Below are 15,144 nucleotides of genomic sequence, written 5' to 3' on the forward strand. Positions count from 1 at the left end.
CTTTTGCATTTAAATTTTAATACAATAAATCTTGCATTTCACAAAGAACTTGTTTTTCCACCTCCACGAATGAGACTAGAGTCGTTCATTATCCCGCCTTGTTGAGGTAAATTTTATTTTTCCTGTTGCTGTTGCCGAAGGACATTTAATGGTATTCATACCTCTTATAAATTACACGCGCATCTGTGCGGGGCGAATGATGCAAGCTTTCACGTGAACCTCTGCAGCGCACACCAGCACGCTCCAGAGATAGGATCGCTAGACCTCTGGAACAGCGCAGAGCGAAACTTGCGTGAATCATTCGCGCTTCACTTGATATTGCGGCAGCCGGTGGAAAACACAAAACGTATGTGAGCCCACAGGCGGAAATCGCTGGGGGGTGGTGGGAGGGTTGCCTGTCTGAGGGTTCTCCCCCCCTAAAATATCATTAAAATATGTGTATTGTAAATAATATGATGATATATTCTTAAAATAATTGTTTATTTTTATTTTTTTAATTTTTATGCAGTAACACTAACTGGTAACTTGAATGATTCATATTAAATATATTAGGGCAAGTCTATTAGACTTACTTTTAATAGGCTTAAAATTTGAAAGTAGTTAAAGGTTTCTAAATGTGTTTAGGCTATTAGATTTTCGTAAAACAAACGCTACAGTTTATTTTTTAGAAAAAATTATCAACATTAGCCTAACCACAGTAATGTGAAGACACCCATGGTCTTACCTAAAGGCCTTGTCATTACAAATGCCATTGTTAAACAATGGCAGAACAATGGTAAACTTTCATAGGCAAGTGAAATTTGAAGGGTTAGAATCTTCCATGATCTATGTGAAAAACAATTTAAAATGTTCCTCCTGTTCTATCCTACTTCTGTTCTACCTAGCGTTTACCTATGGATATTTTTATACCTTACTTAAACCATTAGGCCTGTGTCCTGCTGAACTCATATAATTCTTGTTTAAATAAAATGTCCATAAATGTCAATAAAAGGACCTCGAATAATGCAAAGAAAAGTTCATATTAACACAATATTAATGTATTAACTTAGGAAGGGTTCAGAAATCAAAATTTGGTGGAATCAGCCACAGCATTTTAAGTCTAGGAATTAATTGTGATTCATGCCTTTGTTTCACAACGAATAAGACACCGTATGCCTATCATACTGTCATGATTCACTGTTGTTTTGCCTTGTGTTTTGCCCCAGTGATTTTGTTTTCACGCCCACGCCCACGCCGTTTTCACCCTGTTTTGTACTTTGGTTATTTTTCTATTAAATTAAGCTGCACCTAGATTCTGCTCTTGTGACCTCCTTCATACGTTACAGAACAACTCGCCGCACAAATGGATCTAGCAGCATACTTGGTTCAACTGAGCCAAGCTGATTTTTCTATAAAGGAATACTCTAATTTTTCACCACCATTGCCAGCCACACAGGATATGATGATTCCACCCTGAAATCCATATACCGTATTTGACTCACAGCTCGACAGTAGAGGGAATTACTGGAGACCATAAATCACATGAGAGGCTCCACGCCACGGCCTCGCCCGAGTCCACTCCACGCCCATGCCCGAGACTGCTCCGCCTACCATGGCTCCGCCTGAGGGTGCTTCAGCAAGGCTAGAATCGGGCAGATTCGGACGCATGAATCAAGCCACGTACAAGGTTATCCTAGAAGAAAACTTCCTTCTGCTCTGACAATGTTCCCCAATCTGAGGATTAGTTTTTCCAGCAGGACAATGCTCCAAGCAACACAGCCAGGAGTGGATGGAGGACCAACAGATGAAGACCCTGTCATGGCCAGCCCAATCTCCAGACCTGAACCCCATTGAAAACCTCTGGAATGAGATCAAGAAGAACATGGATGGCCACATGCTGCTTGAATTTTTGTGACAGGAGTGGTATAAAGTCACCCACCAGCAATGTGAAAGACTGGTAGAGAGCATGCCAAGATACATGAAAGCTGTGATGGAAAATCAGGGTTATTCCAACAAATATTGATTTCTGAAGTCTTCCTAAGTTAAAACATTAATATTGTGTGGTTTGAATATGAACTTGTTTTCTCTGCATTATTCAAGATCTGAAAACACGGCATATTTTTTGTTATTTTGACTAGTTGTAAATGCTCTAAATGACAATATTTTTATTTGGGAGAAATGTTGTCAGTACTTTTATAGAATAAAAAAAAAATTATTTTACTCAAACTCTTACCTGTAAATCAAGAGAAACTGATAATTTTGCAGTGGTCTATTAATTTTTTCCAATGCTATGCACAGTGCATCCGGAAAGTATTCACAGCGCTTCACTTTTTCCACATTTTGTTATGTTACAACCTTATTCCATAATGGATTAAATTCATTATTTTCCTCAAAATTCTACAAACAATATCCCATAATGACAATGTGAAAGAAGTTTGTTTTAAATCTTTGCAAATTTATTAAAAATAAAAAACAAAAAAAATCTCTTTTCTTTAAAATTTTCTTGACCTCCTTCCATTTTTCCCTCTTCCCGCACACAATACCAGCCCACATATTAACATATTTCCTGCACATTTCGAGAGTCGTTTCTCAGTCTGAGGTGTGAAAAAATGGGGCTTAAGTAGGTGGATTTACGTGACCCCTTAATACCTGGTGTAAATGGGGTCAATAAGGCTGTTATCAACTGTTACAAATAGAATCTTCACTTCTTTACCAAAATAAAAGCTTCCGTCAAAATTAAGACTTGAAGGTTTAACCTGACTGCATAGCAATGCCATCAGCAATTTAAGAAATGTATAATAATAATTATTATTATTATTGTTATTCAATAGTAATGTATTTCTTTAATAATGTCTTAGCTTAATAACTTATTATATTTATCATAAAAATGTATATTAAATGTTTATTATTTTTGTTTTTGTTTTCCATCAACAATTGACTATAAACAACAGAAAGGGAATTAAAAGAGACATTATTCAATGACAAATGGATTGTGTGGATCTCATCTTTGGACATACATTACATGGAACCAAACTTTTACTCTTATCATGCAGGATTCCGGTGTTCAACTTTGCCAATATACTACACAATCACTATTGAGTGAAATCTGAAAATTTACCAGACAGTGGCTAATCACAGAGATTTTTAGTCGCATATGCAAGTGATTTACTCACACAGTAGATAACCGCCACATTGAGAAGAAAACAAATATCTAGTGATTTATGAATCGATATCGAGAAAATCTTTTGCCCAGTCCAACAATATACAGTATGTATATGATGTAATATATTTGAATTATCAGAATTATAATATGTACTATATATATTACATTTATGTTTGTTTTAATTATTAACTACAGGAAATAATCTTTATATGGGCATCTTTCTCAGTAAAAATACATTCTATTAATTAATCTGCACTGTAATTATGTAATTAATTTGCTTAAAAAACTTAATTATAGAAAATATATTTAGAAATATATTTAAAATCACACATTTTTTTTTTTTTTTATTTTAATTATTTAATAGGAGTAGCAGTATTAGTATCAGTAATGGTTGTAATGGCCTTGGTATCGCATTGAAATGAAAATAAGAGGTATCGCTCATTCCTTGAGCACAAACAGAAGTGTCAGTTTTTCCAACTAACTGTCTGTGTGTGTGTGTGTGTGTGTGTGTGTGTGTGTGTGTGTGTGTGTGTGTGTGTGTGTGTGTGTGTGTGTGTGTGTGTGTGTGTGTGTGTGTGCCTTTAAGTGCAGTTTCCTGGAAATAAGCTCTCTACCTCAGAATGCAGGAAACAAAATCTGGGACTCGTGGTGTCTATTGGACAAGGTCCATTATTATTCTGCCTTGTAACTAACTAACAGCACCCCTCAGAGACTACGTTACACTCCAACCAAACATGCACTACATTAATGGCAATGGTTTGACTTATTAAAAACATTTCTGCTCTTCTGCTAGATATTAAAGATTGTACAAGGCCAAGGCAAGAAATTGGCCTTGAGCACGTCACTGGTTTGATGTCAATATAACAGCAGGTTTAGTAGTACAGTCACAACTAGTGCCTTCCAACTGAGTGCATCATAATGTTTGTTTTTAGACCATCAGAGCACTTTTTAGTGTTTAGTACACACTGTGAGAATCCTATGAACACCACAGACAGAAATGACCAGTTTCAGTCACACAGGGTGCTTGCGAACAATCTTATTAAAACTGATGAGATACGCTTTGGCTATTGCAGATAACATAGCAATGACTCTGACAGGACAGATCTTCCCATCAACCAACAGTCCATAAAAATCCCTGATGGTCAGTGAGGCGTGAAGAACTACTATAACTTGTGAGAAATATTGTATCAACGTGACACAAAAGACTCCAAATCAGTGGTCATATCTCACTCACACAATCTCTGGAATTTTTAAGCATTCTTGTAATTTTTTCCAGTAACAAATATCTATTAATACAAGAAAAGTAAAATTGTATAAGATAATAAGCTTTCAGAGAAAATATCTAGTTTATTTTTCTTACCCCAGTGCAAAATATATTTTTGTTCTTGTTTTAAGCATAAAACCCATAATAAAACCTTTATGTTAGATTTACATGAACATTTCATTTTGATTTACAGAAAAAAAAAAAAAGAGGCATTTGTCATTGTGGTAAGAAAATTAAGAATATATAGCCTATCCTTGGAAAACAAATCATAATATCTTATTTTTTTTTTTTTTTTGCTTTTCTTGTTAATGGATTTTTAAATATCAAATTATACTTCTGATTTTTTTCCAATATAATTTCTGTGTATTTCTGCTCCAAGAAGGTTCAAATTGGTGAGGAGTGAAATGTGAAAAACAGATAAAATGTACTCAATTTTCCTGTCACAAGGTCTTTGGGAGCCTAAACTAGCTTTGGTCAGTTCCTGCTGTGCACTTTCTCCACCCTTTTCCCCTCTGTTAAAGCGCTACCCTGTTGTGAGCTGTTTCCTCCAATACCATGCTCATTTCAAAAAGGGCTCTTGAAAGCTCAGATTCAGGAACACAGTATTACATAAGCTGCCAGTGAGAAAACAATGCATACCCTAGGGAACCACTGGTTACCCTTGATCGGACAGTTGCCATGCATTTAAAAAAAATATTTTAATATAAACAACTTCACAGTCCGGGAATGGCGATGTAATAAATCACGAAGCATAAGAAGAGTTTTTTTGTATTTCATATAAGACCCTCTTCAAACAGTATTCAAAACTGCAACATATTTGTTTTGTTAGATGAACAACGGTAATTTCCTAATGCAAACAGGCAGAAACCGAGTCTCACAGGAGGCTAACACTCTCACTTAAGAGCTGGACAGCCCTTCATCTCTCAGCATGGACACTGCCACTGGGCCCAAATGCTCAGGTCAAAGGTCACACTGAACCAATAATTCTTTACAAGTCTCTTTTCTCACAGACCTGCTGCAGTGCATACCTTGCACTTGGCTGTAACTGACATTATCTAAGCATGATGCGGTGTTGGGCATACAGGATACAGTAGGATTTATGATTGACTGTTCTCATGAGTCTCACGAATGCCATGAGAGTGAGACTTTGTGATGACCTGCAGTGGTTCTGAACTTCTGAAAGGGTCACAGACAGCAGGGGAAGGCCATGCTAAATGCAAATAATAAAATATAACTACTCATATAACCATATATTTTGTTTTTGACATCCAAGACTGTGCGTACAATCGCACTCTACAGCATCTTGGCGTAAATTCATTTGTTAATTGGTAGAAATTAGCGAAACAAGACAGATGCCAACATGCAGTATGACATGACCTTTACGAATATAAACCATGAACAAAACAAATGTAAGGAAAAAGATAATATGACCCATGCTGGGATAAATTAATTGAAGAAACATTAAGAAACCCACTTTTTAGACTAAACCCCAAAGAATACTCCCATTTTTAACGTGAATGCTCAGAGTCTGCGTACAGTCGAACGCAAGCCAGTCAAAGTATACTCCATCTGACTGTGCGTGCATACAAAGGAGTTTGGTGCATGTGGGCTATGACTGCAATAAAACAATAAACTATTTATTTGAACGAGTTTAGACCCTTAAAGGTGTCTTTATGTTCCTTCAGTCTCCAGTTACAGTAAACACTTGCAGGTATCTCCAGACCTCCTTACAAATGTGTTTACATCTTCTTCTAGCACTTCTTCAAGACAACATTGGCTCAGATGTGAGTGTTGCTACCTTTTGGACATGCTAATTAGTGCAAATAATTCCAGGCGCGTGCGCATTCTGCACGTTCAATAACGCGGTTAGAAAAATTGGGTTGCACACATTCAAATCTCGAGCACTCTGCTGATGTCAAAATTGCATCACGCGTCCTGCACTGACAGAGGTATAGTTTTGGCTTTAGTTATGTTAATATTTTTGCATATTGCAAAGTAATATCAACACAATTCAATGTTTTCTTTGAAGGCCATTTTTATATATATATATATATATATATATATATATATATATATATATATATATATATATACACAATAAACAATTTTTAGACTGTATTGAGTTAACACTTGATGTCCAAAGTAAAATGTGGGTGCTGAAGCAAAATCAGTTGCAAACCACTGCTCTGTAATATGACTCACCACACTTGATTTGTTCTTTTCATAAACAAATATGTTTCATATTTGATATGGTGCAAATTTCTAAATGTTAATTGTTAACATAAGGACGTTTGTTTACATGTCTTCTTGTTTATCCACTTTTAAATAACTCTCTTGTCTATATTTTTCCTGTGATGTAATTCAAATTAAATTCAGATAATATTTGAAGATGATTCATCCTTCTTGCACAGCAACTCAATTGTTATCTGATGAAAACGTTTGGTAACACACAGTGACTTCATCACCCACTCAGTTTTGTAAAGCTTGAATGCACATGTCTAGCTTTTTCGAGTAGTGAAATATCAAAGTAATGCTGAAAGAGTACTTTTTAGGACAAATGTTGGGTATGAGCAGTGTTTATCATCAGTTTTGAGATGATAACACGTGCCCATGCCCAAACATTTATAATGAAGATAGTTGGCCTTGTATAGTTCATTAAGGTGTGGCAGTGAATAATACACATACACAAACACAGTAAGCCTATGGTTCCCTGGGCTGATTACTGCCCAGACAGTGAAACTTTGGAGCACAGACGGTAATCATTTACTGGGGAGGCAACTACAGATTGATCTGAAATACCAAAATCAAGATAAGTTCAGGGACCCTTTAAATTAGAGTTAAAAGTAAGTTGAAGCTTAACTAAATTTAACTATTCAATACTGCTGACAGGATGAGGTCAGGTTTGGAGAGCAAGTCTTAAAGGAATAGTAAATCCAAAAATGTATATTGTCATTGCCCGTTCTAAACCCTTATGATGTTATTTTAGTTTCATGAAACACATTAGGAGGAATTTCTTTAAGAATCTTTAGACAGCTATTACCATTTAATGATAGTTCATGACCAGGGGCTTTCAGTCTCTAAAAAGCACAAAAAAAACACACAACTAAAGTACCTTAGAGGAATTATAAAAGCAATCCATACAACTTGTATATTCCAAGTCTTATGATAGGTTTGTGTGAGGAACAGATTAAAATGTACAACATTTTCTTGCCCTTCCTCTAACATTGTGTCTAGCCCATGTTCATGTCCAGAATAAAAAAATGGTGCACCGCATTCGGTAACTACACACACGAGAACCAATGCTGCTTTGGCGTCAACAACGTAGATGCGTTTTTTTTTTTTATCTGGATGCAGACAAGGGCTAATTGCAAGCTTCGGAGGAAAGCAAGATTATCAGTGAATGTATACTTGTATTTCAGATTGTTCCTCACACAAAACTATTGGATGGCATCAGAAGACTTGGAAAATAGCTTTAATGGACAACTTTAATATGGTTTTTGATGTGTTGATTGATCATATTTGGACCTTTACAGTCTCTGGTCACTATGAACCATCGTTGTATGTCAAGAACTGCCTAATGATTCTTCTAAAATACTAACAACAGACAGGTTTTCAACAACAAGAGGATGAGTAAATAATGACAGAATTTTCATTTTTAAAGTTGCGCTTTGTATACCGGGTTCCCCGTCTGTCACTCACTTCGACGTTGTGTCAAATCAAGCGACACTAGGGGACATCTTTGAAGGCCTCGGTTAACTCTAAACTTGAGAAAAGGCCAATGAGAAATTGACAGACAGAATTTGCATGTCCCTCCCCTGGACATATGGGTATAAAAGGAGGGAATCATGTGTCTGTCCATTCAGATTTCTTCTTCGGAGCCGAGCAGTTGTGCGATCAGCGAGCTGAAGTCACTTACAGTTCCACTCACCTCTGTAGAGCGCATGCTGTTGGATCTACGGCACATATCAGTGGCTTTCTCCTTCTCTGCACGGCAGTGCAGCTTTGCCCCTGAGCGCTTCGACAGCGCTTCTAAAAAGAGAATATTTTCTATAAAAGAGTTTATTTTCTCTAAAAGAGCAATACACAGCAGGCGTTGAACGTCCTTTTCAGAACGCGTCTTTATAAAGATGCCCTTCCGCCCCTGTGTAGTTCCTGGATGCGGTTGATTTCTCTCCGGTCCTGGCGGTCACAGACGCTGCCTCATGTGTCTGGGCAGCGATCACACAGAGGCGGCGTTTGTGGATGGTTCGTGTTCTCACTGCGAGAACCTTACCATGGCAACGTTGCGGTCGCGGCTTAAGGAGGAACGCCACTCCAGCTGCCCCCTGCGTCGCTCCTTCTTCCCACGGGATTGAGGACGACCCGGCTGGCGATGGAGGCAATTTGGGGATGGCAGCGGGCTCGGTTTCACCAGGTAGATCCCTACGAACCACCGCCCCCCGGCAGAGCACACTCGACAAGAAGTGTGGCATCCTCGTGGGCACTGGCCAACGGGACCTCCCTAGCAAACATATGCAGAGCAGCGGGCTGGGCAACACCCAATACTTTTACAAGATTTTACAATCTCAGGGTTGAGTCGGTCTCGTTCCGTGGTCTCTCAGTTCCGAGAATGCGGAACGTCTGACCGGGTGTTTGGCTTTCACATAGCGCCTTTCTTCTCAACTGAGGTAATCACGTGCGCTCTTTCCCCCAGGAGAGTCCACTAGATTCGCGCTCCCTGGATGTTCTTAGTCCCTAGCACGCCGCGGGTTCTTTTCCCCCTGAAAGAATAGGAGTTGGAAAAGAATGCCTTCCCCGATGCGTGTGATATCGATAAGATGGCCCCAGCGGCTTTTACTCTACGCGAGAAACATAGAGAAGAGAAAAGGCCCGGCCTGCTCCCATGCTTGGCATGTCGCATTGTTCCCCCCTTCTGGGTGCCGGGAACCTAAAAAGTTTATGACAATTTTTATGGGTGTTGGGGAAGGGTACATGCAGTCTGATGCAGTCTCTCACTTTGGCATGCAACTGCCTGCTGCACCTGCGTCAGCAGCGCACGTACATGGTTCAGTGCATGGCGTGATTGAATAGGGACCCCTAGTATCGCTTCATTCGACACAACGTCGAAGTGAGCGACAGACGGGGAACGTCTAGGTTACTGTTGTAACGAGACTTTGTGTCCCCCCCGGCCACGACGCTGAACCGAGTCACTGTTATGGCCGGACCTTACTCTCGGCTCCTCAGTGCAAAACCTGAATGGACAGACACATGATTCCCTCCTTTTATACCCGTATGTCTGGGGGAGGGACATGCAAATTCTGTCTGCCAATTTCTCATTGGCCTTTTCTCAAGTTCAGAGGTAACCGAGGCCTTTAAAGAAGTCCCCTAGTGTTGCTTCATTCGACAAAACGTCTCGTTCCCTCCATCAAGGAACGGAGGTTACAACAGTAACCTAGACATTTTGCACTTGTGAGAATTTTTCACAGATAAGAGATGCATACAAATAAAAAGTAAATCAAATATAAATGGAAATTAGGCTTTAAAATATGTAATTTGTGGGATACACATCATAAACTCACCAATGAAGGATCCGGTGCTGCAGATGAGACTGAAGAAGCAGCTCTCTGGAGGAAGTGTGCCACATTTACTGCAGATTAGAACATCAGAGAAGAGGTTAGATGTCCAGGGTTCTCTCCTCATGAATATGCGTACATACACATCTCAAAGCAATGGGTCCTGAGGGATGAACTCCCATTGACAGATGACTAAAATAGGCTGTTTGGCCCTTGGGAGTGCATTGACAGCTGTTTGTTATTGAGAGAAAGGGGGTCGGAGCTGGAAGAAGGCTCAAGGACCCTTAGCATTTATCACACAGCTGTCACACTGTATTGGAAATGACAAAAGATAAGAAAAGATAAGGCCACCAGTGATGAAAGACAGAGAAATACAAAGCAAGCACCAAACCATGAAAGGAAATCATCCTTGTAAGCACACGGGTAATGATTACTGAAGATCATTCAGCCTTACATGTCACTGTGGCATGAAGCCTTTAAAGGAGATACTGTTGTAAATACATAGAGTAAATATATCTAAATGTACGGGCAGTTCACCTAAAAGTGCCCACTTGCCTATATGACACCAGTAAACCCAGCTGTATACTCAAAATCTTTATGTTTTGTCTTATTTACAGTAAAAATATCTAAACATCCTTAAAACAAGATATATTTACAAAAAAAGTATAAGATAACAAGACTTTCAAAGAATAGATATTTATTTCCCCCACTTTTGTTTTAAGCATCAACAATATCTAAAATATCTAGTGAGGTTTATTCTTAAAACAAGAAAAAATAATTTGCCAAAGAGATAAGAAAATAAAAGATTCAAAAGATATTTCCTGAAAAGTCTTATTATCGTACACAATTTTGCCTCTCAAGTTACTTTATCTCTTTTCAAAGAATATAAGATATGTTTACTGGAAAACAACACAAAAATACTTCTTTCAATGATCATTATTATTACTTGCACCAAAGAACAAATGTTCCTTCAAACATCTTAAGAAATCTTAATTTCTAAAAATGTTCTGAACCCAAGTGACCTGCCCTAAATCATGCCAAATACACCTATACTATATTACACATAGTATGCTTTCTATACATACTGCACTAAAGTGTTCAAGATAAGTTTGATATAAGTATGTATGTTACTAGTTACAAACTCTCTCTCTCTTTGTGTGTGTGTGTGTGTGTGTGTGTGTGTGTGTGTGTGTGTGTGTGTGTGTGTGTGTGTGTGTGTGTGTGTGTGTGTGTGTGTGTGTGTGACCTTTCACCCACTTCAGTACACCTCTGGGTTAAGAACTGCACACTATGGTGAGTAGCAGTCAAAATAAACCCAAACACACACAAACATACACACACTGCTTGTAGATTGTGGGCACACCCAAAGGCACACATAAATAAGTCCCAACATATAACTCATGTTCTCATACTCCATAAACAGCACAGCATTGAAGGCACAGAAGACAGAAAATCTATTGAACAACTCTGGGCCAAAGATCCCAAAAGTTATTCCAGAATCCACAATATATGCATTGTTGGATTTCTCTTCGATTATGAAAATGCCTAGGAATGTCAAACATATGTAGAAAATGTTTTTGCTAAAACCACAAAGTTTTTGTCCTTTTTCGCCTATTGTTTTTTTCTTCTACAGTAATTTGATAAATTCTTTTGTCTGGTAGACCAGTCTGTTCCAGAGAGGGGAGCAACAAGTTCTTCTCCTAGCAGTAAAATATCTCCAAATTAAACTTTTCTGCAAAGGTACAGGGTAGGTCACACCAAACTATATTCCTAAATTCCTGTTTCTCCCTGACCCTCTCTCTGCTTTGAGATGGAGGAAGATAGAAAGGACACACAGGAGAAAAACAAGAGAGGCATGCAGAAGAAAGGAAGGGGCAGTCAAATGAAGAATGTGCTGACAGACCACTGCCTAAGGTGGGGAGGCAAGTCGAGAAGGGTAACTAATAGGGCGGCACGATTTGGTCAAAAAGACATAATGTGATAATTTAGTTAAATATTGCGATTTGAACTGAAAAAACAAAACTCCTTTCAAAACCATAGCTTATCATATGGCACAGGATAAGAAAAACTACAAACAAGCGAGCAATATGTTTGTCACCAAATAAAGTTTAGCCCACACTTGGAATATAGTTAGTCTTCTCTTTAAGGGTGTTCACACTTGAGTCCTTTTAAAGGGATAGTTCACCCAAACATTTTAATTGACTTTCTTTTACAGAACACAAAAGGAGATTTTTTGAATGAATATCTTGATCAGTCTTTTCAATAAAATGGCAATAACAAGGATGCAAATGTTTCTTAAAAGTAGTCTGTATGACTTGGGCATAATATTCCAAGTCTTCTAAAGGTTTTGATGAGAAACATCCCAAAATTAAGTCATTTTCAGTGAGAATATTGATGTCCATTGCATGCTCCTGAGCGCTATGAGAAAAGCTTGTTCACAGTGGCTTGCATGTTCACATGAGAACTTGTGTTGTTTAGCATTACAACGTACCTATCTTATGGCTTTAGAACACTTAGAATATGGTACAAATAAAACTGGATATTGGTTTAAAATTCTCTTTTTGGTTTTGGAACAACATGAGGGCGAGTAAATTATGACAACATTTATTTTTGAGTGAACTATTCCTTTAAAAAAAGGACCAAACTCGGACCTCTTTCAGTTAACCCAAGATTCTACCGAGTGAAAAACAACTTCTCTTTGCGTTCACATCGTACCTGGACTTGAAAGTGGATCCCATCCTATTTTTTGGTCCACTTTAGTTGTGATATCGTGCATGTTTTACTCACAATGTTAATTTTTGGAACCCACTCTTCTAAAAAAATATATTATTTTAATATAATACTGACTTATCGTCACATACAATACATATATGTAACTTTTTAACATTGAATACAATGAAATGAAATGACAGCTCTTGTTGTAATTTCATACAGACCTTATGAGGGGAACATTGTCCAGAGTACAGCATAGTGTTGGTCCCCTCTGCAAGGGCAGATCCATCTCACATGACTGGTTATACATCCTGAAAGTAAACAAATACACAAGGCCCCACACATGAATATATACAAACACATGCATTATAGAGTTGTAAGAGAGCCAAATAAAATCATCAAGCTCAGAACCCACAAACCTGAGGGCCCGCGACATCTTGCTTGCTAGCCATAAATAATAAATCAATCATACCAGACAGGTCTAAATGCACTCAATAGGAAAGCCACATCTGGCTGTGAATTTGGAGAGCAGTCAAGTTATTCACTGCCACATTCCTACTGAACACTGGATGATATGATCAGTTTCAATTAATTTCTAAAATAAATATGTTTTGACAGGCGTCAGAATTTTTTATTCAGACTTTGCCACACTGATATTTAGACAAACATAATGTAGCTACACTTTATTACTAAAGCAAACACATCCTGCACTATATGGCTAATGCTCCTCCCCAAAAGTGAGAAGAAGAAAAAAATGCTGAAAGACCACAGATATATCTACAGTGTAAAGCATTTACTGAACAGAACTGCTTAGCTAATATCTTTAAAATAAATGTTTTCTTTGGTCTACACATGCACCTAGACAAAAAGAGTGCATTTTTCACCCATATTGTGAGACAGTGTGATTCATTCACCAGCAGGGTTATTGTAGTTTTATATTTAGTTTTTATTTCCTTTGTATTTTCAATATGTCCTTTTAATTTAGTTCAGTTTTTGTTAGTTTTCACTTAATGTCTGCATTTTCTAGTTTGTTTAGTTTTAATTCTTCAGTATATTTAGTTTTTAATTAAAGTTTTAGTATTTTAGTTCTTCCAACATTAAACATTACTTGACATTTTTTAAATATGTTTAAGAGTGTTACATTTCTCAGGGCTGTCTAGTTTTATTAATATTTAAGGCAGGTTGTAAAGGTTTTAAATATTAAAATATATTGTGTATCAAGAAACGTAAACTAAAGTACATTTGTTGTGTTTTGTATTTTATATTAACTAGTTTTGGAGTCATGAAAATATATTTTAGTTTAGTTCCCTATCTGTCACTCACTCAATGTTGTGTCGATGTAGTCGACACCAGGGGTCATACTTTTGATTCCCAAACCCCTCTGATCTTTGAGAAAAGGCCAATGGGAATTGGAGAGTGGAGTTTGCATGCCACTCCCCCAGACATATGTGTATAAAAGGAGCTGGCTCGCAACCACTCATTCAGATTTTGTCTTCAAAGTCGAGTGGTGTTGAGCAGCGAATTCCACTGCCGTTCCATCCACCTCACAACAAGAAGCGTATGCTGTTGTATATACGGCGCATTTCAGCAGCTTTCTCCCCCTCTGCGCGATTGATGCAGAGTACGCCTATGGGCGCTTCAACAGCTGAAAGAGCATATATTCTAGCAGAAAATAGTAAGGGTAAAAGAGTGTCCTTCTAAAAGAGTGCGCACTCAAGGGGAGCATAATTTTAAAGATGCCTTTCCGTCTGTGTGTAGTTCCTGGTTGCGGTCAATTTCTCTCCGCCTCTGACGGCTACAAGCTCTGTCTCACGTGTCTGGGCCGTAGTCACATTGAGGCAGCATTTGTGAATGGTTCGTGTTCTCACTGCGAGAAGTGGCTTTCCCTTCTTCCGAGGGAAAGCCACTTCAGCCACTCCCCGCCCCGGGCCTTCTACCTACGGGTAAGAAGCCGAGTCGGTTAGCGCTGGGGGCGATTTGGGGACTTCAATGGGAGTGCTCCACCAAGTAATCCCCCACGTACCTCCTATTCCCTAATACGCTCGTTTGCCCCGGTCGAGTTGTGGGATGAGACATGCAGCTCGCCTCAGGGTGACCACCTTCATGTGTGGCCACCCAGTCTGAGGCGGAGCTGATCGCCATGCTTGCTGTGAGTGTCGGGCTGGAGTGGAACCCTCCAACCTGCCCTGAGCCTTCGCGGCTTGGTTCCTGGGTTCGGAACGCAGCTCACGGCCACGCCCTGCCCTGGTCCCACTCTTCCTTTACCCTTTACTGCCCGGACCCGACTTCTGGGTTCGTCCACTCTCACTACCCTTGACAGTGGGGCACCCACGGGGCATGAAGAGATTCTTCGGGTGGATAAGGCGGTTGCAGTGCACTTGTGCCCAAAAACGCCACCACCTGGCGGAATCGCAAAAGACTCCCATGAAGGCCCTTTAAGTGTACGTCGTCTCTGGCAGCCAAAGCTTACGGCT

General features: G+C 38.9%; 1 protein-coding gene across 2 annotated transcripts in view; it reads right to left on the reverse strand.

Moving 5' to 3' along the window:
* Positions 1-15,144, reverse strand: part of zgc:154058 (Transmembrane protein 150A-like) — a 58,074-nt gene that overhangs the window by 26,429 nt on the left and 16,501 nt on the right. For both annotated transcript variants that reach the window (XM_052090122.1, XM_052090121.1), the window contains exons 5-6: positions 12,895-12,981; positions 9,965-10,032 (exon numbers count right to left, since the gene is read on the reverse strand). In XM_052090122.1, coding sequence (XP_051946082.1) covers positions 9,965-10,032; positions 12,895-12,981 — 155 coding nt within the window. The remainder of the gene's footprint in view (positions 1-9,964; positions 10,033-12,894; positions 12,982-15,144) is intronic.

Source organism: Xyrauchen texanus, chromosome 24 (assembly GCF_025860055.1).
Source record: "Xyrauchen texanus isolate HMW12.3.18 chromosome 24, RBS_HiC_50CHRs, whole genome shotgun sequence".
In the NCBI taxonomy this organism is placed as follows: domain Eukaryota; kingdom Metazoa; phylum Chordata; class Actinopteri; order Cypriniformes; family Catostomidae; genus Xyrauchen; species Xyrauchen texanus.